Below are 27,556 nucleotides of genomic sequence, written 5' to 3' on the forward strand. Positions count from 1 at the left end.
GGAACTCAATTTATAACAGCTTGTTTTTGAAAACTTATGCAACTTTGCTGACATTTTCAGATCATATATGAGTATTTTAGTTCAAAAAAAGTTTCATAACCAACAATCACATGCATTATATTAAAGCAAAATGTACAGCAAACCATTTTTTTGATGCAATACCTAAGCTTTGCATGCTGTTAAGGTTTTCACTCAGACCAGATTGAGAGCAATCCACGCGTAGAGATGAGTCTCTGAAATAAGAGCAATGAGATGGAAATCAAATATATAAAATGAACAAGACAAAGCATACAATAACGTGAAATGGAATTAATGAGCAACATATGACTGTTTAAACTTCATATTATTGTGGATCCCACTTAATACATCATCAACAAGACCATAAAATATAAATGCATTAAGCAGGGAAACTTCTTAAACAAAAAATGTTTTGATAAGGGGTAATAGGACTCTAGGAATAAGATTTCTCAAAGAAACTTAAACTGTTCCTATCATAAATAGATGATCAGCATAGATGCCTGCTGAATCATTTTCTGATTATTCGTGATACAGGGGAAAAATTGGAATTTTTTTCTTTCCTGCACAAACAGAAAGGTACAATCCTGACCATTTCAACAATGAAACGATTAAGTAGGAAACCACCTTAATGAGACACTTCTTAAACTGTATTAATGAGATGAGTTATAGCAATATAATTCACAAATTTTCCTGAAGAAATCATATCAATGGATAGAGAGATAAAATTCTCTCATGATTTCCTAAAAATACAGTAATCTCACACTTATAAGTTTCTCTCAGTTATAAGACTATTTTCTGCACTGCCAGTCAAAGATATAGGTAAATAATGCTATTCACTTATACACTTCTCTCACTTATGCATCTTTTTTTTGTTCCCTTGCACCAATGAATAAGTGAGAGATCACTGTATTTCATTAGATCAGTGTTAGCCAGATTTTTATCCAGGGCAATTTACTTAAATATGGCTTTGGCCTGGCAAGATTTACTCAAAGGAGAGTTCTCCTCTCATCACAACATTCAGCAAAATTATGCAAAAAACTTTTTATTAACAAATAACCAATGGAAAAAAAATACATTTTTGCGAATTAGTCAATTTTGATACAATATATAACAATATAGAAAGGCAGTGTATCGACTACATATTTTATAAAAAAAACATGTGTATAATGTGTACATCATTTGTATAAAAGTAATAAAAATCATGATGCTATAGATTTCACAAGAGTCAGAGATCAATAGTTTAACCACCGCTATTTAGATTATGAATAAAAATGTTGTGTACAAAATTTGGTGTCTACTAGTCGATATATTACAATCACAACAAAATGATAAAAATAGGGGAAAACATGCACCTTTCGTATTAAAAGGGGAAAAAAATCAAATTTGAATATTTGAACTGGCAAATTGGGAAGAGCAGGGTACAAGGAATCTCTTGCAAAGATTGAGTTACTAACCTATAAAAAAAATAGCATTTCCAATTGAAAGAAATTGATCGAAACAGTTTACAAAAACATTTTATTTCAGTATTTAAATTTCTTTATGAATATTTCTTAAATTTTTGATCTCTTTGGAACTATGCCCCCCCCCAAGGCCGCAAGGGGAGGGGGAGCCGGTCTCCTGCCCTGGGTGAGAGAGGATTCGAATTTCATCTCATTTAACCTCTCCTTCAACAATACAAAGGTGGTGCCAAAATGTGTGCTTGCTCGGCTGACTATGCCCCCCCCCCCCCACACCTGTATATGCCTCATTTTCAGTGATGTAAAAGCCACAGCAAACAAAAAAGTTTATTTCAACAGAAACTCACATTTGGATCAAATCATAAACCTCAGGACACAAAACCTCACGTGTTGTGCTATCAGGAACACAAACAGGAATATCTGTGTTTGTAGGTACTGTGGAAAAAATATAAAAGTGACACACATTACAACTAATACATTTTAACTAACCAATGCAAATCCTCTCAGAAATCCAGAAGGAAAAAAAAATCTGGATCTCCACAAGAAATTTAAAAGTTTATGAATAGTCAGAATATTGAAAAATTTGTTTGATTCATACAGTCAGGTTCATATATCACGATACCTCAACTTATGTCAGTAATTTGTCCCAAGACTAACGATGCAAATCACAGTAAATTACACTGATAATGTTTTCTCCCCTACTTAGGAAAAGTGGGGGATAAGAAAAGTAAATCTACAGATTTTTTTGCATTATTTCTTATCTATTCATCTCTGATGTAATGAGAGAAAAATTTTCCTTATTTGACCGCGATGTCAAAAAGCCTCCAAGCTTAACTAAGAATGCATCTAGTTGGAAAAAAATTTCTTGGATGAGGTGACGTAAGTAAGAAAATTACTATACATATTTTCTTATGATGGTATTTACATAAGTTGCGATGTTGATGAACTATGCAATCTTAATCAAATTGCCTTTTAGCCCTGGCTGATTCTTGTTCTCATTCTGCGAACAAATTTCTCTGTGTTTTACAAGTACAAAACCATCTATTAGTAAATTTTTATGGTTTTTTATTCTTTGCCAAACAAAATTGCATTGCTCAAGAAGTAGTGATGAAAATTTTCAAGTCATTCTGCTAAGTAGTTTTTATTTTACAACATTTTGAATTCAGAACTGTAATTATAATCACCTTGTAAGTTTAATTTAAAATATAGGCCATAAAAATATATACAGATCTTGATATCAACAATGAAATACTGTAATATCAGTACAAGCATTGGGTTACATAAAATTCACAGAACAAAAATTATTATTTACTGACATTAAATATGAAATGTTTTACATCATTTTGCACAAATAATGCTTCCAGATTTACAAATTTTCAATTACAGTCAAACCTCATTAATAAGTCAATCTTAGGAGACCAAAAATATGACCTCATAACCGGAGTGACTCGTTATATGAAGTAAGAAATGGCCAAGATGATTCCTGTCTCCTTATTGATGCATTCGTGCAGAAAAAAAACCAAATTTTAGTTACTCAAACGAGTTCAATCATGAAAATTGATTACTCAAGTTTTTCTTAATCAATTAATGTTAATTTAATACATAATTACTCATTTGAACACAAAATGTTACCTTTTTGATTTTTAAAAATGTGAAAATTTATACACGTTTATAGAAACCAAAGTATTTTTGTCTTGTACCACAGTTTAATTCTTTTGAAACATCATAAATGAAAATAAAATATTCTTTATGGGTTTGAAGAAAAAAGTGTGTGTTTATTTTTCACTGAAAAAACACTGGCGAGTTTTGTTTGTGTAAAATTGGAAGTTGAATAAGCTTTCTTTTTCTCCAAAGATGATAGGATTGGAAGTCTCTATCTGTTGTGCTTTCCAGTCCCGATACAAATTTTATTAACAGGTCGATTTTCATATTGGTTCACTACAACACTGCTTTGTCTTTAAAGGTGAAGAAACTTTTTTTTAATTGGAGATTATTCTTACAGAGAGTAGGATGAACACAGTGTTAGAGATACTTAACAATCGTCCAGCTAAGATTTGTTTAAAACGTCAAAGCCCACAAAAATATTGAACAGCTTAAACTAAAAATTTTTTTTGCTCTTTAAAAAAAACAAAACAAGAAACAGTGAATTTTTGTCATGGACAACTTTTCAGCAAAGGCTGACCAAGAACCAAAACTCACCAAAAAAAAACCAGCTAAACCATTCCCAAATAAGAAATAGCTCAATGTTGAAAGAATCTTTCAACAATCCTGCAGTAACAGATGAGTGGGGGATGGAGGCTTTAGTGGCTTGTGCTTGAAATGCTAGGTAGATCTTTGACAAAGGATCTAAGGACGAATGTTGAGCTTGCCGTGCATACTGTAAGAGTTTCGATTTGAATGGTAATTTTCGAAAGAGGGCTTTCACAAAAATTGACTCCTTAAGCGGAGTGGGGTGACGTGCTATCAGGAGTTTGATAACATTACAACCCTACAGAAGAAAATTGAAATTTCCAAAAACTGACTCGGTAAGTGGGGTGACGCACTAACGAGGTGTGACTGTACACTCTACTAATAAAAATGAAAAAAAAAAATTGAATGGGTGCACTATCAGACATGAGGTACACAATTTTTTTTTTTAGATCGTAAAATGCAGAATGATAAAAATAATTTCAGATTAAAAATTTTTGAAGATCATAAGAAACTTTTCTTTTCCAGAAATTCATATAGTGTTGCATTTCAAAGAAATAAGATTCCGAAAATTACCAATGCAGCTGCCATAATGTTAAATCTTATATTTACCTGTCACTTGTTTTTGATCATTTTCGTTTGTATTGAGGTTTAAGGAGTCTTTTGTGGCAATGGAAGTTTGTTGAGCAGCCGAGAATGCACTGAAATCAGATGCGAACCTATCAACTTTAGATGCAGTGGCACCCATGCTGTATGCTTCTGAAAAAGTGGGGAGAAAACACACAAAAAAAACCATATTACCACACCTTGTCAAGGATTCCCAATATATTTTCATGTTTGCTTGGAACTGAGATCTGACTCAAATATCTTGCTGCATCCACTAATATGACATGACACAATGTTTAGGAATCATGGCATAGTTGGGACTCGCTATCCAATAATTTTATCATATTATTTCATACTCAAAATATTTTGCAGTGCTAGGTTCAGAATCAGAGGTCTCTGGAACATTTAAATTTATTACATACAATTTTATAATCCCAATTCAAGAAATTAGCACAATTTGAAGAATTTAGGGATAAAAATGAAAAACAATTTATTTTTTTATATCAGATTTGGTGAAAAACTATGCAACCTTGTTAAATAGATACTATGCCTTATCCTATCACTTCTCAAAATAAGCATTAAGAGGGAGTTATTTCGAAAGAAAGAGAGGCAGTAGAGGTATCCGGGAACCTAGTTTTTTCAATGAGAGGAATGGCAATAAGACTAATCTATAAATATTTGGTGCTCTAGAAGAAACATTTTCACCATGTGCTAACAGCAAAGAAACATTGAAATTCCTTAGTCAAAGTAATCAGTATTCAAGTTATGAAGAACAAAAACACACCAAATTTTATTCTTTAGATTAACCATTTTGCATTATTCTGACAAAATGGGATGTTTTTATAATACAAAAATTCATCTCAAGCTTTCAAAAAAAAAACCTATAACCTCCACTTCTTCTCAATCATTATTTGAAGTCAAAGTACCATATATGTGTTCATGTATAAGCCGACCCCATGCTTGAAGACCACCAAAACAGCAAAAAAATTTTAAACCAGTGTTTCAAGCTGACCACAAAAAATATAAAAATTTTTGGGAAAAAATGCATATTTCTAAAATATGAAAGTTAAGATGAAAAATAATTAAAATCCTCAAAATCTTTTTCCTCTTCCCTTCTACATGGCTGACATTTTATGAGAAAGCAACACATTTTTCTATCATAAATCAGTGGCTAGTGTGTGGTTCAAGGAGGGGCTTTCTTTCAAACGAGACACAACTCAGGTCTATCACCATCTATGGGCGATTTACTACCTAGTGAGTTGAGCCTGAAGTGCAACTGTGTGTGTACCTAACAGTCTAAGTGCGTATGTAGTGTTGTGTTTGTGAAGGAGGGACTGCACAACTTTTTCAGCCTGCTGGCCAGATTATGCCAAACAAACAACTACTACTATTGCTACTTAACCATACATAAACCTTGTACACATTCCTCTATGGAATTTGTAATTGTAACAAAACAGCACATGCTGGAATGTGTGTTCTGAGTATAGGTGTGGCCCTTATGTATTTATGTTGCTGAGTTGCACTTGTTTCGTGTTTTGTGCTGCCATCTTCCTGTCTTTCAAACCAAGCATAACTCATGTTTATCACCATAAACAATTTACTACCAAGTGAATTGTGCTGGAAGTGTAAGTACCTAATAGTCTGAATGCATATCTAATGTTGTGTTTGATTTTTCAATGATGCCATCTATATTTCAGAAGTGAGTGATTGAATATCTGTACCGTTTGTAGGCTTGTAACTCTTTGTGGCGAAACTTTTTAATAAGGAGATATGCTTGCATTCGCTCCTCTAAATTGGGAGAACCACAGAAAACCAACTTCAGCCAACTACCACCGTGGCACCACTGGGGTTAGACATCACAATGTGAGTCTGCCACTATGACTACAACCACAGTGACTGTGCTGCCGTCTGTATTCTATTTTCTGAAGTAAAGATGGAAATGCTTGAATTTTCTTGTTATGTCAGTATCATGATGTAGGTCTGCCTGCTCTCTGTGGAGACACTTTTCCTAATGGGAGATCCATTCGCATTCATGCCTCAAAGCTGGCAACTGCAGAAAACCAACTTCAACTGGCCACCGCAGTGCAGTCAAACGGGTTTACTCCTATGCTTATTTAATAATTACAATAAGCATAGCTGTTAATTTTTAATCTTAAAGGCCTTTAAATAGACCTCCATGATGAAGAAGATGCGGCGAAAGCCGCATAGCTGGCTATGTGGTGCCAGTGTTTCATATCACTTACTATGGCAATGGCCATCAAACGGGTTTGAACCTGGATTCTCAGGACGAGAGTCCGACATGATACCCAAACACAGGTGTTTGGCACAGCGACAATAAACAACTATTAAAATTATATTAAATACTGTAATTAAAAAATTAACTACTACTAGCCAAACTACTGCTCATGGTCTATAAACTGGTATATTTATCATGTTGCATGGATTTACACTTTTTTTAGGAACATTTTTCGTGCCGGGATTTCATTGCATGGGTTAACCTAAGCACTGCTCAAAGTTGCCTGAGGGGCCTGAAATCCTTTGATAACCTTGCACAGAAATTATCACATCAATCATGTCTAACTTGTGAAGGGCCTCATTGATGACATTAAGATAGCCTTGCTTTTGATGGAATTACACTTTTCCGGCCACATTTGGTCCACAGGCAGAAGGAAGTGCATCCCTGCTATAGAAGGTTGTTGATGAAACAGATTATTTCCATCCTCAAAAACTGATTCGTTTATGAGCCAATCATTCCCTTTTCCCCAATAATTTCCAAACAAAATTATTTGGTTTATACATACATGAAATCACAAAAAAATCATAAAATTTTGACGTATTTACCCGCAATCTGCTCTACATCCATGAAGTCTTTTGAATCCATTGGTGTTATATCTGAAGCTTGAGCGACTTCTCCATCAGCTTCAGATCTAGCAGCATCATCAGATCTTGCAACACTAGCAGCATCATCTGTGTCAATATCTAGAAGTCTCTCTGTATCAGATGCCAGCACGTCAGTGCTCCAAGCATCACTTTGGCTAGCAGTCTCAGAAGCATCCAATGCACTCATACCCTGATTGGAATATTGAAACTAGAATTGAACAATGTGATAAGATAATTTAGGGCATAAATAACAGTACATTTGAAGAAGTTAACATTTACTACTCACCCATTAATCACAAAAGAAATTAGTAAAATGAAAACATTTGAATCTTACGTGTGTAAATTTTTATAACTGTGCCAGAATTAAAGGGCACTATGTCCATTTTCATCAATGTTTGGATAAAGCTTTTTGCAGTGCTTTTGTTACACTATACATAGGTATAGGACACTATGAGTCATATATATATTTCAATAAAAATATATTCATTTTATAAAACAAGCGAGCTTCATAGGAAGAAATACTAAAAACCTTTAAACGCTCTCCTGTAAAATATCCCTTTTGTGACATGGTGGCCTTTACTTCCAGCATACAGATACATAGTCTAACACTGATATAAAGAACTTTGATTTAACAATTTTTTTAGAAGTTTCTGTGCATATACATTTGTGTTTATTTACCTCTCAATACAATGATAACCTTTCTTACAATAAATCTATCTATAATGATATTTTTTGAAACTGCTACAACATTTTAATATATCCTGGTAAAAATCACCCTCAGTATACTTTGATTTCGTCACTTGTTTTTGTTCTTCAGAGGGCATCTAATAACATCTATATTTGGTAATAGTCTGATCATTATAAGTCTGATACATAAACTACTTTACAGGGCATTTACCTTATTGCCAGCAAGCTGGGAGAGAAATTTGAGTCACAGATACCGGAAAGTTATCAATACCTTTATTCTAAAAATCCATTGAATTGGCTAAATGTATATTGCCATTCTTATCAAACCTCACTTTTCTTGTCATACTGTGAATGGACCAGACCCAAACATCAAAAAAGCTGGTGTCCCCTGAGTTTTACAGCATGCTGGCTAATGTGGAGGAATATGATAACTGAATTACCAACTAATAATTTTTTTTAGGCAAATAAATATTTATAAGTGTATTTTCTAATGCTATTGATAACAATGAAAATTTATATGTCAAAAACAGCATTAATTCAATAGTGCATGATGATAATGCTGCCTCTCGATATAAAAATAACCTCTCTACAATATTTCTTTTTTGGTCCACAGAGTGTCATTGAACCAAGGTTTCACTGTAAATATATGCAGGGTGTCTCATCAAGACTGCCCAAACTCTGCACAGACAGTCCTCGCTCGGATACATAAAAATTAACAAAAAATTGTACCTGCATGACCCAGTTTTTGAGAAAATTTGAAAATAAAGTATGATATCATATCCGGTGCAAGAAAAGAAACTTTATTGGAAACATGAACATCGGTATTTGCATATGCTTACATACAAAGATGTTCAAAATACCCACTGTGCATATCGGAGCATGCATGCACGTGCCGTGAAATGACATTGTTTTTTTTTCTTGCACCGGATATGACCTCATACTTTTCTTTCGTGTTTTCCTTAAAAACTATGGGTTGTACAGGTACAGTTCTTTGGGCATTTTTTATGTATTCCAAGTGAGAAATGTGGCTGTGAAGAGTTTGGGCGGTCTTGATGGGACACCCTGTATATAATATATATACGCATACTAAAGATAATTAAAAAAATTTTAGATGGAATTTATGTAAGTGAAATAGAACCTATGCAGAAAGTTGTCATCAGAAGGAATCCCATGCTTGATTCAAAAAAGTAGGCGTTTCTGATGGGTGACTATGCCTAATTGCACTAAATATGCCAACCCATGTTACCCTGTCTGCCTTCTCAAAAACATGTTGGATGAAAAAATAAAGTGGAATGAAAAATATTTGGAATAAAAGCAACATTTAAAAATATACAGAGTTTAAGGTTATATATGTATATATATGTTATTGCAAAAGCCTGAAGTTGATCAATTTGAGACGGGGACAGCCAGTTGACCCGGGCAATGTCTGAAATTCTGGCTTTTGCCATGCTATGGCCAGCCCTATATATCAATTGCTATACATTCCTATAGCGGTCCCTATGATTCAGGGTCATTCCCACATTGGCATATTTTTTGTGTATGATAATTATGGCCATTTATAATTAGCCATAGTTTACCATAATGATTATGGTTAGTTATAGCACTCTGACAATCAAAGGAATTTGAATATTGATATCTTAGTGATCCATATATAGGCATCAATATATAGGGGCTGGCGAAAGCCAGAATTTTGGACATTGGCCAGGTCAACTGGACTGGCCCTGTTGTAAATTGGCCAACTTAGGCTTTGGTAGTAAAATTATATATATATACATATATGTGTTTTTTTTTAAATAAAAAAAACACTCATTTAACAGAAAAATTTAAGATTCAGTATAATGTACGTTATATAATAAATATATACACTAACATTTAAAAAAACCCATGCAAAAGCAATCATAAATGTACTTAAAAAAAAAAAAAAAAAACTTTAAACCTGTGATTCTACAGAGACTTGTGGCAAAATGTCTGATTGTTCTACAATTTCTGAGTCACTTGCCAACACATCTGTGCTCCATGTATCGCTAACCATTGACTTAGTTTCATCACCTATGAAAAAATAAAAGTTTATATATATATATATATATATACACTGGAAAAGCAAATTGATATATTACACACCAAATTCCTAATAGGAGTTTATATTCACAACAGGGGTTAACCTTTTGTATTCCATGAACCCCCCCCCCTCCCGCCCCACCTCTAAAATGAAAACCATGGACCCCTTTGCAAAATAATATTCAATACATAGACTTACATACAGGGTGCATAGAAAACAGGAAATATGACATTTTACTGGCGAACCATTGGTCCTAGAGGCATACTTCCAATTAGAAAAAGTATCCAAATGACATGTAGTACTCAGATATGTCATTCATCTTTCAAGGAGTTGTATAGTTATTACAATAAAAAGTTAACTTTTGCTTTTGACACTGTCCATGTGCCCAAAAAATCCAATTAGAAAGTTGTTCCAACAAAAAAAATTCTGTTTCTAAATACAATATTAACTGAGATATTCAAATTCAAAAAACTTGAGTAAATTTAGGGGAAAAAACAGTGTTAAACATAAGTGAAACCATTTTCTTGTATCTAGAGCTGCTTTTTCCTAAATTTCTTTTGTTGGCATCAGGAGAGACGGGACAAAAACTTTCTAATTGGGTTTTGGGACATACGGAGACTGTATAAAAAGTTTATTTTTTATTTTAATAACTATACAACCCCCCTTGAAACATGAATGACATTGACAATTCTAAGTACTACAAATTATTTGAAAACTTTTTCTAATTGAAAGTATCTCTCTCTCTCCTCTAATCATCAACAGTTTGCCAGTAAAATGCTACAACACTCATTTGCTATGCACCCTGTATATACATACCATATTTTTGTGTATAAGGAATCTCCCTGATTTTTTGGGCTAAAAATTTGGGAAAAAGTTGAAAAGATATATCTATAATACTCTACATGAATAAGAAACCCCTCCTATTTTTGGCAAAAAAGAGGGTTCCTTATATATGTTAAAATACGGTAATTGTGTGTTTTCTCATTTAATCTCACAGACCCTCCTGAAACCTTTGGACCTCTGATTAAAAACCATTGATGTACAGTGTGATATGATTCGATAAATGGAAAGGTATGGCCTTTTAACAAAAATCACATGGGCGCATTTGTATGCAAACAGCCTCCAACAGCACTACAAATATTTTAGTCTGTAAAGATGACATACAATATAAGGATGAATAAGTGGATCTTTCATTTTCAACCATGGTTCTATGGACAGTTTCGGTCACATTCAAAGTTCTGTCTACATGATTTATTAGACATTCTCAAAAATGCCTAGTGCATCCCAGACACATTCAGCTGCTACAATGACTCTTTCTATTACATCTTCATCAGAGGAAAAATATAAGCAAATGTATCTGCTTTGCACATTTCCTTCACCTTTTTTTTTTCTTGGTAGCTTCATTATAAAATTTCACAAAGGCTGTGGATTCACTAACTCATATTGTTGAATAATTACACAGGGTGATTTGAAATTCATCCTATCAGATTGGAGTATGGTTTTTATTGGTTCAAAGACCATCAAGGTTATGCTGCACCAAACAATGAGCGTTATCTAGGTTGCACCATGTGAGGAGGCCCACCACATTACAACCCCCTGCACCTTTGAAGAGTTGATAGCACACATCGTAGCAAATTTGTCAGAAAAATGTTATATTTGCTTTTGATGCTGCTGTGCACTTTCTATATACACCCTCTACCACCTTCACAATTTGACCACACATTCCGTAAACAAAAATGCTTGTTTAGATGTCTTATATCACCTCTTAAAGTTTGCCCTATGAATTTAGAATCAACCTGTATAATAATAAATTTTAATGCATAAGAACTGTTGATTTACATCAAACCAAATATTGAATCTATGACATTATAAACAAAATGAAAAGCAACATCCAAAATCACCTTATTGCCCGTGAGTAGATTAAATTTTTTATAGATTGAATCTTTGATTTAGCTCTGATCGCAACAGATTTTGTCTGTTTATTGGAGTTGCTTGTATACCCCTGAACAAATTTCTAAAACCAAATCTGTAGATTCTCAATAAAGCATTGCAACTTGCACATTAATATGTATTGGATTTCAATAAATTTTTTAGATATTTCAGTATAAAACTGTATAATGTATGTAACTGTATAATAACTGTATAATTTATATATGTTTTACCTTCAATCAGTGGTTGTATTTCGAACTTGCCAAATTTCTCCTCAATATCAACAGGGTTCTGCCTCCTACCTCCAGTGGAAAACTCTAAAGGTCTGTTTTCCTGGTCATCTCCTTCAAGCTGTGAAGATGGGGTATCTCTACCACTCACATTAGGAGTTCCACGACCACTTGAAAAAAAAAAGTATATAGATAAGAAATAAATATCAACATAATTACAGACATAGCTCATTGTAAAAAAGCTACTTGGTTGCTGTGGTTTAGCCACACATTTTTTAGATCATTTAGCACACCAATTTTCCATCTGGAACAAGTTTGCATGTCCTACAACTGGTTTCTCAAACTTCTTGACTTGCTGAGCCTTTTTTTATGGAACCAATATTTTTGTGTAATGCAATATTTCTTTATGAAAAATACCCACTGAATTCCAAATATGCAACATATACATAACTAATTTTACATAGCTATCAATTTTCTTCATTTATCGGGATTTTCTTCAAAATGAATGACCCATAGTTCTAGTTTCAACAGATTAGAGGGGGTTTAACTGTACTGACATGGATGGGGGAATGAGAACATTGCTGGAAAAAACTGTGATAAAACATTCTTCTTGATAATGAGTACACATATATACAGTTGAATCCCGTTATAACGAACTCTAAGAGACCAGGGAAATCATTTCGTAATAACAAAATTTTGTTATAAAGGAATTCTAGATTTTACATTGTTCCTAAAACTTATCTAGGGTAAACTTATCTGGGGGATTAGAAAAGATTTTGTTAAAACAAGATTTTCACTATAACAGTATTCGTTAAGATGGGAATCGACACTGTATTTGCCTATACTCCATATTCTGTTTCACATTAATAACACATAACACTATTTTGTTATAGATGCCCTATCTTCAAGATGCAAGTATAATAAACCAAAGATATAGAATGTAAAGAAACCCCCCAAAAAACCGTCCTTATATTTGTTATATGGTGAAACCTGTGTATAACAATACTGTATAATGATAAACCCTGCCTATAACAATATTTCCTTTGGTCCTGGCGGAATTCCGATTTAATAGGACATAGTACAAATGCTCAAACTGTCTACAATGATAACCTGTCTATAACAATATTTTTCTGTCCCTACAATATCGTTATACACAGGTTTCACTGTATGCATTACATGATTCTTACCTGACGTTTGCAGACACCATGTCAGAGAGATTATCATTTTCATTTTCCAAATCAACAGATGATGCAATGGAACGATTGGAAGCCGCTTCAGAAATGGCCTCCAAATTGTCACTCGTACCTTCAATAAAATTAAAAATGCATTTTTAGAGACCAAAGCTTATTAACTAACTCAGACATGGTTGATAGTAGAATTTCTTCAGTCAGATTAGAATTTCAATGTCAGAAATAATATTAAACAATAATGCATTTTCAAATGGGACAGAACTTTTTTACCAAAGATTTTTTAAAAATTCTTTTATAATACAGAATATCTTTGCTCGCACATGTACTTGTGATTCACACACTGCACATAATCATACGGCCAATATATATCCTTGAATTTTAGTTAACTCTAACAAATTTTATTGAAATGTCAGTGTTTTTTCATTCATTTATTTTCTATACAAATGGCAATCTAGCATTATTGTTATTAAGGAAACAGATATTTTCTGGGGGTTATGCTGAGTTGAACTCAGAAAGAAAAATCATCTTGTCTCCCCAGGAACTTTTCTTTCCGAGTTCACTTCAGCATAATATTCAGAAAATATCTGTTTCCTTGCTATCTTGGGCTGAGGAAAAAAGCTATCTATCTCTCTCATTAATATTATTTTAATTTGAACAAACAAGCAATAGTAATTTTAAACAGCTGCAAGCCTTGTTTCTCAAAGGAAAAAAAATAGATGTCATGTGGTATGTATGTGTAGTCATACATAAGCAGGGCAGGAACTAGAGAAAGGAAACTGCTCTGGGTAGCAAAATTTAAGAGGGGAAGAAAATTTTAGTTAGGAACAAAAACATAATTTTAAAATCATAGAATTTTACAGTGGTGGGAGGTGAAAAAGTCTGTCCGCAGAGAGCAGGCAGGCCTTCAACATGATACGTACATAACATGAAAATTTAAGCATTTACCATCTTTACTTCAAAGTATGAAACACAGATGGCAGCACAAGCAAGAATACGAAATAAGTGCAACTCTAGCAACAGAAATACGTCAGAGCCATGCATATACATCCACTCACACAACACGTTCTGACATGTACTGATTCGTTAGAAATTCCTTAGAGGAATGTATATGAGGTGCATGCTTGTAAATCCTAGTTACAGCCCTATATATAAGATATTTCAAGTGAATTCAATGCTTTATTCACTGTAATTTTGAACAGAAAGAAGAGCTACATATTTTTTTCTTACCAACTGATTCTTGATCCAGTGAAAGAGAGAACCTAGTTCTTTTCTCAATTATTTCTGGACCACAGGCCATTCCATCAGCTTCATCTCCATGCACACATTCTGGCTTGCGAACATGGCGCAGCCTCTGATTTTCCACAGCTAGAACCTGTAAATAAATTAAAATGTTTATTGTTTTTATGCACAATTAATGCTTAATTTCTGAATTTCCCCCCATTCATGCTTGCACTCTCTGATGCTTCAGTGATACCTGCCGCGAGCTATACAGGGTGTTCCGAAACTCGTGGCATTTATCATCTTAGGAGGTGATAGAACACAACCAGACAAACACAAATCACCATAAAATCCATGCACGGAACTCAAATGGTAAAGTGTCAGACAGCGCTTCCCAAACACAATGTATATGCTATTCAGAGCAGTCGTCCTCATTTGTACTGTGGATCACCTATGAGATGGATGTGTACAAGAATCAGAAGGCCAACATGCATTATATATATAGAAATGCAGATAATGCAAGGGAAGCCAAAAGATTGTACCAAGAACATTTACAGACAAAACACTTGCCAGAAGCAAGAGCCCTCCAGAGATTGTACCAACAACTTTACGAAAGAGGCTCCTTTGTGAATTGCATGCAGAATACTGGGCATGCTATGTATTCAGAAAGATGAATTTTTCATGAGAGATTGGGGGAGCAGACCAGTTAATCAACTGGTCAGCTAACCCGATCTCTCATGACTTAACTTTCTCCTCTGGGGTCGTATGAAGAACCTCATCTACTAAAGATGTCCCATCTATTCCAATGCATACCTTGTTGCCCAGATTTCTGTAGCTATTGGCACCATACATGCCTGGTGCTTTCACTGGTGTTCAGTAAATCAATGGTGTAAAGGCTGTGTCACCATTGGTAGCCGCAGATGCTCTGATGTCTCTGTACAATTGGAAATAGTTAAATAAAACATTTTCCTTAAATTCATCTGTGTCCTTTCATTCTGTCTGTCTTGTTTCTCATCATTTCCTGACACAGCATGTACTGCCCTCTAAAGCTCAACCATTTCAGTTCTGGGCATGGGTTGCATGGTGATATGTGATTGTCTAGTTCTGTGCTATCACCCACTAAATGAATGAACGCCAGGATTCTGCCACTGAACTTATCCGATTGCCAAGATCTCTTTTAGCCCAGCTTTGGGACAGAGTCTGGAACGTATATACCTACAGTTCGAGTATGTGTATATAGTGTTGTGTCTGATTTTTCAGTGCTGCCATCTATATTTCAGAAGTGAAGTGTAATGATTGAATAATTATACCATTGTAGGCCTATTGCTCTCTATGGTGAGACTTTTCATTGGGGAGATCAACTCACACTCACGCCTCAAGATTGGGAACCACAGAAAGCCAACTTCAGCCAACCACCACTGTGGAGTTTTTCTCAGTTCCTTGTGATGCGAGTCCATCATTATGACCACTCAACCACCATAGTGGCTCTATAATGTACTAATGTACGAGTCATGAGTTTTGGAACACCTTGTATTTTCGATAGAATACAATCAGCAAAAAACTGCACTGAATATTATTTTTGAATATAACTGATGAAAAAAATTCAGCTAATTTACTTTTTCTTCATTGAGCATTCCAGGACATTCGAATTCAATTCCTGGGATAGGAACAACCAGTACATCCTCCAACTGCACTTTTTGTTGTAGTGATGTATCTCCTTCATTCAGGCTGTATGAATCTTCAGTACTGCTTTCAATCATTGAGTTACTGTGGTGCTTTGAGCCTCTCTTTCCCACTGAGACAAAACAATAATCAATATCATGAAATATTGAAAATTGTACATTAAATAATATGATAATTGCAGCAATTTTTTTTTCTCAAAATTTAAGGCTTCCACTTTCAAATACTGGAAAAAAATTTTAAACAATCATAAAATAATAACTTGGATGATGGAGGCCATAAAAGCTTGTAATAATAACAGTAAAATTATAATTTTTGTTTATGGTATGACAAAATTGATGGATCAGTGATTATTCATAATTATCAGTTATTATGCATAATCACCAATCGGAAAGTTTGATAAATTTTGCTATATTTATCACTTTCGCCTGGAACTATGCATAAATACAGAGTGTGGTTGGTAAATTTGATGAATATGGATAAAATTTATTGCCTGATGTTCTCTTCATTTAACCAGTTTATAAGTTTTGCCTGCACGTGATGCAAGCACTACACACATTTCACCACCAAAATTAAATGAAAATAAGAGTAAAATCAATGAAAATAGTTATTATTAGACTTGTAATGTTGGCTTTCTTGAGTGATTATGCATAATCTCTCACCAGGTTTATCACTTTTGCCGTAACATATATATTTGAGAGAAAAAAAATTCTTTTCAAAATTGAAAATAGCCTGTTTCAAAAAAAAGAGGGGGGGGGGGTATCTCACCTTTACCAAGAAAACTTTTCTTGGATGTAAGAACCGAATGATTGTTCTCTGCTGAATTAACACCTGGGGTGCTTGAAAATGCATCACCATTCCTTAATGCAGATGGAATATTTAGGCTAACTGGAGGAAGATGACTGGTCAAAGGTGATAATAATTTCTTCAAAACCATATCTTGGCTCTCACTTTCTACTGTTCTTATAAATGAAACCTACCAACAAATAAATCATAACGAATGTTCATATGCTCGGCTCCAACATAAAAGAATACATTTTTTTTTCAACTCATATTAATCATATATATTCAAATTTTTAAGTAGAAAAAAAAACAAAAGTCCTATGACCATATACACTGAAGAGTAAAAAAAACTGGTACACCTGCCTAATATCGTGCAGGGCCCCGCGAGCCCGCAGAAGTGCCGCAACACAATGTGGCATGGGCTCGACTAATGTCTGAAGTAGTGCTGGAGGTAATTGACACCATGAATCTTGCAGGGCTGTCCATAAATCCGTAGGAGTAAGAGGGAGATCCCTTCTCAACAGCACGTTGCAAGGCATCCCAGATATGTTCAATAATGTTCAAGTCTGGGGATTTAGGTGGCCAGCGGAAGTGTCTAAAGTCAGAAGAGTATTCCTGGGGCCACTTTCTAGCAATTCTGGACGTATGGGGTTGTCGCATTGTCCTGCTGAAATTGTCCAAGTCTGTCGAAATGCACAATGGACATGAATGGGTGCAGGTGATCAGACAGGATGCTTACGTACCTGTCACCTGTCAGAGTCGTATCTAGACGTATCAGGGGTCCCATATCATGCCAACTGCACACGCCTCATACCATCACAGAGCCTCCACCAGCTTGAACAGTTCCCTGTTGATATGTAGGGTCCATGGATTCATGAGGTTGTCTCCATACCCATACACGTGCATCAGCTCGAAGCAATTGGAACCGAGACTCGTCAGACTGACCAGGCAACGCGTTTCCAGTCCTCAACAGTCCAATGTCGGTGTTGTCGGGCCCGGGCGAGGTGTAAAGCTTTGTGTCATGCAGTCATCAAGGGTACACGAGTGGGCCTTCAGCTCCGAAAGCCCATATGGATGATGTTCCGTTGAATGGTTCGCACGCTGACACTTGTTGATGGCCCAGCATTGAAATCTGCAGCAATTTGCGGAAGGGTTGCACGTCTGTCACGTTTAATGAATCTCGTCAGTCGTCGTTGGTCCCATTCTTGCATGATCTTTTTCCGGCCGCAGCGATGTCGTAGATTTAATCTTTTACCGGATTCCTGATATTCACGGTACACTCGTGAAATGGTCGTACGTGAAAATCCAAATTTCATCGCTACCTCGGAGATGCTATGTCCCATCTCTCGTGCGTTCAAACTCACTTAAATCTCGATAACCTGCCATTGTAGCAGCAGTAACCGATCTAACAACTATGCCAGACACTTGTTGTGTTATATAGGCGTTGCCGACCGCACCGCTGTACTCTGATTGGTTCCATATCTCCTTATTTGCATACCATATCTCCTTATTTGCATACGCATGCCTGTACCAGTTTTTTTGGCTCTTCAGTTTATAATAACCCATATCATGAGGAATGTATGAAAAATAGAGATACATTGGCTACTACTACTTGAACATACACATGCACATTGTAAACATTCCTCTATGGAGTTTCTGATGAATTCGTACATACAAGATATACAGAAAACTGGCTATCGGTAGAAATGCAGCATCTCTACATATAAAAAAATTTCCGATTTGAAGTAGTTGAATATGTGAAAGAAATAAACTTTTCTGCACACTGTTTAGAAATAATTGTAAAAAAACACAGAAATGACTGAAAAAACTGAATCTAAAAATTATAAAACTAAATTTTTTTTTTCAACACGTGTGCAAAGGATGTTGATTTAATTATTTTAAAGGAAAAAAAAATTAGAATTTTTTTATAGCAATATTTGATTTTGCAACAGAGTGGACAAAAACATTATCTTTCAGTCATGAAACCAAAAGAATAAAATATTATTATAAAATAAAAGCACAGATAATGTTTATGAAATATTAAGCTCAAGTCATTAGCTCTATAATATAATTTAAAATTATTTTTATTTTAAAATTTAATTTTTTCTTCAAAAAAATGTAAAATGCATTTACGACCCTCTTATATAAAAACACGCATTAGATAAAAACCAGTCATATTAGCAAATACTAAAATATGATTTTACTCAATATGTTGCCCAGAACAGATTTGAGTTTCAAAATTAAGTAAAAAGTATACGTCACCAAGAGAATCAAAATAACTTACTAGTGACATAAGTTCTGATTCTGTAATCAAAACAGCTGATCGATTCATCTCTTGAAATTGGTTGACCAGGGCAGATTCAGTGTCATATGAACTACCTTCCAAGAGTAAGTCAAGCAGAGATGACATGCAGTCCTATGAAAGAATGTATCACAAAATTCAAGAATGTATTTTTTGTTAAAACGTGCAAACAATTTTTTTAGCAACAAAATAGGTATAAAGTGCAACATTTTCAATCTGCAGCTCACATATGTGAGATGACTACAACTTGGGAGCTACAAACTAGTGCACTTGCCACGTTGTGCGAGTCAATACTCTTTTGTTTTTACAAACACCTATTGTAGGCCATATGGAACACACCTGGACGAGCCGTGTTTATCAGTTAAGCCACGTGTTCCTAGGAGCAAGCAGATTTTCTGCTTCACACATGATATGGCATTCACTTATCAATAGGACAACTGGTTCTGGAGAAGTCAAAGACATCATAGGCTGCATATTTCAACAATCTTCTCTGCATTTTTCTTGTGGTCTCACAGAAATCAAATGCTTGAATGAAGATACGAAAACGACCGAACAGCTGATGTGCCATGCTAGGAAAACACAAACGTGTAGCATGATAAAGTAACACATTTCTATTGATGAGAAATGGTCCTATGGTGCAAAAAACCTGCTTCTAGGGAAAACAGGGCTTTAGGCATTAAATTTGAATGACTAATAGTAAAATCATAAATATGGACAAAACAAATTCTTTTGATCAACAAAAATCGACACATATGTAACACGACATATGTAATCGACACATAAACAAGAATCCAGGGTGCTAACTAGATACTCTGGCATTCCAGGAGAACAACCTCTTTCGGCACCCAGGACACCAAACTAACCTACACCCCCCTCCAGCTTGGAGCCCCAGGATTAACCTATTGAGCACCATCTAATCTGTATACTACAATACTGAAAAACTTGGATCCTAATTTTTATCAGTTGAAACAAGAATTTATGAACCATCATATACATTTTTTATGGTCAAATCCTTATTAATTTTTTTCCCAAATCCAAAAAAAACAAAAAAAACACAGGAACATTTGATTTACTTCAAATACCATATGACCCGTTCCTATTCAATGTTTAAATATAAAATTTCAGATTAACTAAGAACACTAACGAATTAACAAATTTATATTAATATCTGAAGTTTGTTGGTTCATTTTCTGATCAAAACAAACTTTAAATTGTAATTGACATGAAATAAAAGTACATGGTAACCGAAAAACTTTGGTTTTATAGACATTTGACCGTTTTTTGCTTTACAGAGACAGACATTATGAGACATAACCGCAAAGATGCTAGTTTGTCTCATCCACACAAGATTTCTCACAGAATGTGAAAGAGGTGATTTTCTGCTAGTGTAAGGTCAGTGGGGTAGCTCAAGAGAAAAATCTACTCATACAAGACCTATTTTTGGGGTCACTCAAGAAAAAAGCCTCCACCCGTATGGAACCTATTTTTGGTGCCTCCGACCACATTTTTTGAGGTTTTTCCCCTTTCAACTCAGATTTGACTTGATATCCTCATAAAAAGCAACTTCCCTCTCCTTCATGCAGCTGTATGGACCACACAGCCAAAGAGCTGCCTCTTGTGCAAGGTCTGAAAAGTAGGGAGGATTATGCAGCACCTCCCTCGAACCTTCTTGCACCAACAGATTACCACCTCTTTCATTTCCTAGAACCCTCTTACTGAGGAAAAGTCCTTGAAAATGAGAAAGATGGACCCACAGACTTCTTTGCATCCAAGATCCCTCATTTTTACCTCTAAAGCATAGTTTTCCAAACTTTTTGTTTCTCTTTCATCACCCCTTTCTTCTGAATTGTTTTTTCTCATCGCCCCCACTAGCCAACCCATACTATCCTATGTTATACCTGTAGCTTCTTCTACTGCTCCCCCCCGGACCTTTCCATTGCCTGGGAAACACTACTCTAGGGCATAGCACAGCTAAAGGCCAAAAGTGCTGAATACCAATGGAAAATCACTGAGGGCTAATGGTATTTGCTGTATACCTTTATGCTCCACAGAATTTTATGTAGAAAGTTTAAAGAAGCTTATTTCACAATATCAAAAGTATTTGGAACGACATTGTGATTATATAGAAGAGTTGATCCACTTTGCCCAAGAATATTTAGAAGACACCAACGAATTGCCTTATTCGTTGGTGTCTTCTAAATATTGTGATTATATGTGCAAAAATAAAGTAAATACAGAAATTTTTAAAACCATTTACAAATGCCATTTTTTCAATTGTTTTCATTTTATTACTGATCAGCCGTTAATTTTGAATTGTATCTCATACCTGCACAGTTAAGGAGTTAAGAAAAATTAGTATCAATTTTATCATTTTAACCTACTTAACATACCTTTTCGAATTTTCCATACAGGTCCATCAACTTTGGATCAATTTCTTCCCACTTTGACATGGCCAAGACTTGTAAAAGTTGAGCCACTTGCATTAGATTGAAACGAGCGATATCACTTATGTGTATGTCAGTAATGCCATAAGGTACAGGATTTACAATCGCAGGACATATAAAGAAAGCAAAAACCAAATCGGCACACATGGCTCCCACTTCTCGAACTTCCACTCTCTTGGCTTGCATCACTACCATATACATCTGTCTTGCCAGCCATGACAAGGATTGTGGGAAACAACATAGGTTGTTGCGTATACCTTCTATGAATCGGATGGCAAGATTGTAGAGCTTATTAATTGTCCAGTTCCTATGTCTCGCAAGATTGTTGATGTATTCTTGGGTTCCTTCCTTACCAAAATGTCGTAGCCTCTCTTGGGGATGGAACCGAACAGCAGCTTTGCTCGGATCTATATCCAGGAACAAGTCATCTTCCATAAGGACATGCATGATTGGTTCATATAGAGCAGCTGTCAAAAATATTTTGGCGCTAAACAAACATTCGTTAAATATTTTATAAACTTGGCTAAAAGCACATGAACCATGACGCAACAACCTCCTGGGATTATCACTAAATGCCAGCTGAAGAGACATCAACTCCTTCAAAAGAGTCAAAACATATATTTCATCTTCGGGTAATATGCAATTGCCATAAAGGGACGACATAATGATATGTACAACATCATGCATTGTTGAGATATTGATATTTTCACCAGCATTCAGGCACATAGCTAACAGTTTTGGATTCTCTCGTAGATGTTGCAAAAAATCTGCATAAATAGAATCATTCACTCCCAGCTGTTTGTAGGAATCAATGAAATTTACGTTTTCTAGCAAAGCTGCTTTTTGTGGGAAAGTGGTAGCATTATCGTCCCTACGTGATAACACCAAGTTATCAAAATTAACTCTCTGTTGACGTGCAATCCATGACAAATGATACAGTTTTTCGGTAGTCTTCAGCACCTGCAAAAAATTTAATATCCATACTCAAATACATACGGGTTCCATAACATAAGATCAAAATACAATGGATGTTTGAAAATAATAATTTTGTAACAAATTACATTAGTTATTCTAAGGGTCCAGGGGATCTACCAGCTTTCAATGCTTATACAGAATAATCTGAAATAAAAAAGACTGATTCTAAAATATCGTTTCACGGATGTTTAAAATCAAAATTACTTTTTGAAACACTATGTCTCAATGTTCGAGAATTACACTGAGGGGACATTTTTTTTCTCATTTTTTGTTGCATGAGATTTTTCAACTGATCTAAGTTATTTTGATACATGGCCAAAGGTTCCCCTGGCTATCGACTAATGACTTACACTAGCTTAGTTGTTGCAGTTTAGTTGTACTACTATAGATTCATTGTGTGCCAATTTATCAGTCTGTAGCATCAGTTTATATAAATTTACTCCAGTGGCCACTAGACGGCAGCTCTTTTCTAGCATGTAGGGAGTGGGCGTCAGGAAGATGACCACAATATACTTCAGTTACAGATGCAATAAGGAAATGTCATGTTTTTCTTTCTCTTTAGTGTTATTTTTGGTGTTAGTTCTAAACTGAGTAGACAAATGCATTTCGTGGAGTTCATTTCAGATCTGATTCATGGCTTCTTCAAGTAGATGTTATGTGCAAATTATGTTATGCAAATAGTCCTAATGCATTCAGTTATGTATGTGGTTGCTGCACACTTGTTAGTCAAAGGCATAATATTTCATTGTCTGCGAAGTGTGCTTATAAAGCTTATAAATTTAAATAGTTATGCTTATAATATACATATATTATATTTTGAAATTAGGGGAACTTGGGGACCAAGACAAGAAATGGACCCCTCATATTGTGTCATAATTGCGAGGAAATGCTTCCTGACAGGTCAAGGGGAAAACGAAAAAAATGTTCCTTTTGGAATTCCCATGGTTTGGTGGGGATCTACAGATCACATAACTGCTAACTGTCAACATACAGGGTGTCCGCAAGAAAAATCGGCACCAGATCTCCTACGCTGATATTGAATCCACTATTCGACCAATTCCACACTCTGAGCAACTCCCAATTCCTGTGTTTAATAGTTTTAGCTCATCTGAAGAAACTGAGCACGATCAGCAAATGTGTGATGCGTGTGAGATATCCAGCTTCCAGAAATGTTTTCAACATCTGAAGACTTTTGATTTTCTGATTAAAATAATTCATCAGCCCCTCAGCAGTTTAGTCAGTCTATTCATCATGAAAATGAATGAAAAATAGAAGCCAGTGTGACTGTCTTTTAAGGCAGTTATACAAAATTTTCTTGGTACGAAAAGGCAAATAACTGAGATTCTGGTTACTAGAACGCTGTTGGATTTTCGTGAGCTCAGGTCAGGACCAGAACTAGAGGGGGAACAGAGGAGCAACTGCTGTCCTGGGTAGCAAAATTTAGGAGGGGCGGCAGTTTTAGATGGGGAAAAAACACAGTTACAAAATTACAGAATTTTAAAGTTGGGGAGACAGCAAAATAATGCTTGCCCCCCAGGCAACAAAAATCCTAGTTATGGCCCTGGCTTGGGTGCAACGTGAGTGTAAAGCTTCATTTCCTGTTTAGTCAACTTGATCAATTCCCCAAGAATCTTAGGGCTGTAAGTGATGAACAGGGAGAATACTTTCATCAAGATTTCAAGACGATAGAAGAGCGCTACCTAAATCGCTGGGACAAAAATATAATGGCAGACTACAGCTGGATCATCAAATGAGATTGTCCTCATGAAGTCCTTAAACGCAAGAATTATAAGCGTAAATTCTTGCCTGCAAAGTGCCAAAAAAAGTAAATTCAGAAAAAAACTAAAAATGTTATTTTGAAAAAAAATGTAGAGTTTACAGGGAGGAACTGAATTCAGATTTGAAATCAGCATACACGAATTAGGTAAGATCAAGTGCTTGTATAAATGCAACAAAAAGTTTGTTCCCCAGTGTTATCTTTGAAATTATGTGACATAAAAGGAGAAAAATTGTGAGGGGAAAATATTTTCTATCTAGCGCCTTTTCTCTGGCCAATCATCGGGTGCACATTTAAGATATTTTTCTCTCACTTTTAATGACGCAGGCATCACGCTCTTCTTGTTTGTTTGGTTTTTTTCGTCATACTTGAGTAGGAATTTAAAGTTTACTTGCATAATGTGTGGGTTTTTTAAAATTGAATTTCGTAGTTAAATAAACATACTTCTGCATAAATTTTATTGCTCATGATGATATTTTAGCACAATAATGCATCAAAGTGCTGGAAACGTACCTTAATTTCTAAAGAACTTCAGAATAATTGGAACTATTTTCACTCCCCTCCTGGCTTTGATTATTCCCATATATATATAAAGGAATTTTTACACTGGTCAGTTGAAATTATTCTGCATTTTTGGAACATGATTTTATTACTCAATCTCTGATTGTGAATGATCGAGGATAACAGTTTTGAAAATTTAACAAATAATGTTTTTTTTCTGCTGTTTCAGATTCTCAGTTAGTCTCACTTAAAATGATAAATCGAAAGAAAAAAAAACAGAGCCCTAAAGATTCATTGTTCCTTTTTTTAATATGAAGGTCATTTTATAAGTAATGCACATGTTGGCAACACTACGAAGTGAATGACGCAAGGATCCGAAAAATTACATCAGTTGTAGTTCAAGGTTTGAGAAAGAAGCATGTGTGTTTTTGTTTAATCTATAGCATAATTTCTTTTTTTTTTTAATAATGTGAGTTACAAATGGAGCCTGCACCAGTCTCGGGTACTGTGACTGTTGATTATCAAAGCTCCTACATTAAGATTGAAACTTTGCGTGGGAAAAACCCAACAGATATCCACAGTGCTCTAAGTGAAATTTGCGGTGAATTCACAGTGGACCGAAGTACAGTTTGTTATTCGGCTGATCATTTTTCCGAAGGTCGTGTAAGCATAAACGATAACCCAAGACCAGGATGGCCAAAAACATCAACAGATGAATAAAATATAAAACTTGTGACAGATGTACTAGAAGAAGATTGTCGTGCTGCACATAAGGAAATTTTTGAAGCCACAGAGATTTCAAAAACGTCAGTATTTCAAATTCTGACAGATGATTTGAACAAGAGAAAAATGCATAAAACCAGATCTCAGACACTTGATGCTGGGCCACTCATTCTCTATGAAAATGCTCGCCCACACATCAGCAATGTCATAAATGAAAAAAAATTCACAAATATGGTTGAGAAGTGTTACGGGGGCGCGGTAGCCCGGTCGATAAGATACTCGCCTAAAGTACCGAAGGATGTTTAGAGGTGTCGCGAGTTCGATACCCGGTTCGTCCTTGTCAGGAAAGTTTCCTGACACAGGGGTACAACAAAAAAAACGGCGACTTGACCGCAGCAAAAAATTGCTACCGCAGGGAGTTCCCCCCATCAAGGGGTTAGCGCACCAACCTCTCGATGAGTATAAAAAAACAAGCCTGCCGTTCGGAATCGGCAATAAATTGTAGGTCCCGGTCTAATTAGCCCTCGTGTGCAGAAAATGACCGTGGTGCGACAAAAATGATCAAATGATCAAATGAGAAGTGTTACTTCATGCACCCTACAGTCCAGACACGAGTCAACCATTTTTTCAACTTATTCCCAAAATTGAAAAAACCTATGCGTGGATGTTGTTTTCCTTCCATGAAAGAGCTTTCTGCCACCGTTAAAAGAGCCATTTGCCAGATCAACAGAGATTGTGTATCAGATGGAATACAAAAGCTTTCCGAACATGTTGGGACTATGTCATTGGCTAGAGATGTAAAATTCTTGAGAATAATCTTTAGGAGAATATTCTTAAAAATTCTTGATGAGAATATTCTCCAATTCTCCTGTTACTTATAATATAGTTATATATATCCTTGAGAATATTCTCTGGAAGGACTATCTTTATAAATTACTGGGGAATATTCTCTTAACGAAAATAGTAAGAATCATTCCCAAGTTATTAATAGTAGTCCTTCCAGAGTGTATTGTCAAGAATATTTGTAATAATATGTATTATAATAAATAATCTCTTCAAATAACTTGAGAATAATTCTTATTTTTGATGAGAATATTCTCTAGTAGTTTATAATAATAGTTCGAGAGAATATTCTCTATCCTCATCTCTCTTCCCGTCAAGAAGACGGGAATCTTGAAGTTTTGTAGCCCACAATATTAAAGTTTGAAAGCAAGAAAATGAAACCAACACAGCTGAATTGCACAACTTGCAAAGAAATGCGAGTGATACAGAATTTAAGTGTGTGTGCATTGAAGAAAATAACAGTACTCTATCTTCTTAGAATGAAGGTCTATATCAGTGTTTCCCAAAGTGGGCAATATCGCCCCCTGGTGGGCGACGGAAAGGTCCAAGGGGGCAATAGAAGCCACGGGTATAACACAGGATCCTATGGGTTCGCTTGAGTTTGGGGGGGGGGGGACGAGAGAAAAATTTCTCTGAAGAAGGGGGCGATGGAACAAAAAGTTTGGGAAACTATGGTCTATATGATATAAGAATAGCTTCCTTTATTGATCAACTTTGGTTAAATTTTTTGTTTTGAACTTATTTTTGAAAATTTATCTAATTTTAAAATATTTTTTGACGTTTCAATCTTAAGGTTTCTAAAATCTTTGTAACCATACTTCTAAAACCTCTTATCATGACCAAGAGAATATTCTCAAACTAAAAGTTGTCATTGAAGGGTGATTATGAAAACAATTGCTTTGTTTTAAATGTTTCAGGCAATGAAAAAACTGATTTATATTTCATAATATAAACAAAATTATTAAAAAAAATTTCATAATTTAAAATAAAAATGAATATTTTCGATTATTCTCAAATTTTTACTTCCAGGAGAGTATTCTCAGAATATTCTCACCTCACATCTCTAG

At 35.1% G+C, this 27,556-nt stretch overlaps 1 protein-coding gene across 1 annotated transcript in view; it reads right to left on the reverse strand.

Moving 5' to 3' along the window:
* Positions 1-27,556, reverse strand: part of Gapvd1 (GTPase activating protein and VPS9 domains 1) — a 56,312-nt gene that overhangs the window by 21,252 nt on the left and 7,504 nt on the right. The window contains exons 3-14 of the mRNA XM_089251258.1: positions 21,617-22,630; positions 19,209-19,340; positions 16,910-17,117; positions 16,078-16,256; positions 14,471-14,615; positions 13,241-13,358; positions 12,057-12,223; positions 9,772-9,884; positions 7,110-7,338; positions 4,275-4,421; positions 1,823-1,910; positions 163-233 (exon numbers count right to left, since the gene is read on the reverse strand). Of these exons, the coding sequence (XP_089107384.1) occupies positions 163-233; positions 1,823-1,910; positions 4,275-4,421; positions 7,110-7,338; positions 9,772-9,884; positions 12,057-12,223; positions 13,241-13,358; positions 14,471-14,615; positions 16,078-16,256; positions 16,910-17,117; positions 19,209-19,340; positions 21,617-22,630 (2,611 nt within the window). The remainder of the gene's footprint in view (positions 1-162; positions 234-1,822; positions 1,911-4,274; positions 4,422-7,109; positions 7,339-9,771; positions 9,885-12,056; positions 12,224-13,240; positions 13,359-14,470; positions 14,616-16,077; positions 16,257-16,909; positions 17,118-19,208; positions 19,341-21,616; positions 22,631-27,556) is intronic.

Source organism: Pholcus phalangioides, unplaced genomic scaffold (assembly GCF_987345545.1).
Source record: "Pholcus phalangioides strain wild (caught in Gottingen) unplaced genomic scaffold, Ppha-v1.0 ptg000024l_1, whole genome shotgun sequence".
NCBI lineage: Eukaryota > Metazoa > Arthropoda > Arachnida > Araneae > Pholcidae > Pholcus > Pholcus phalangioides.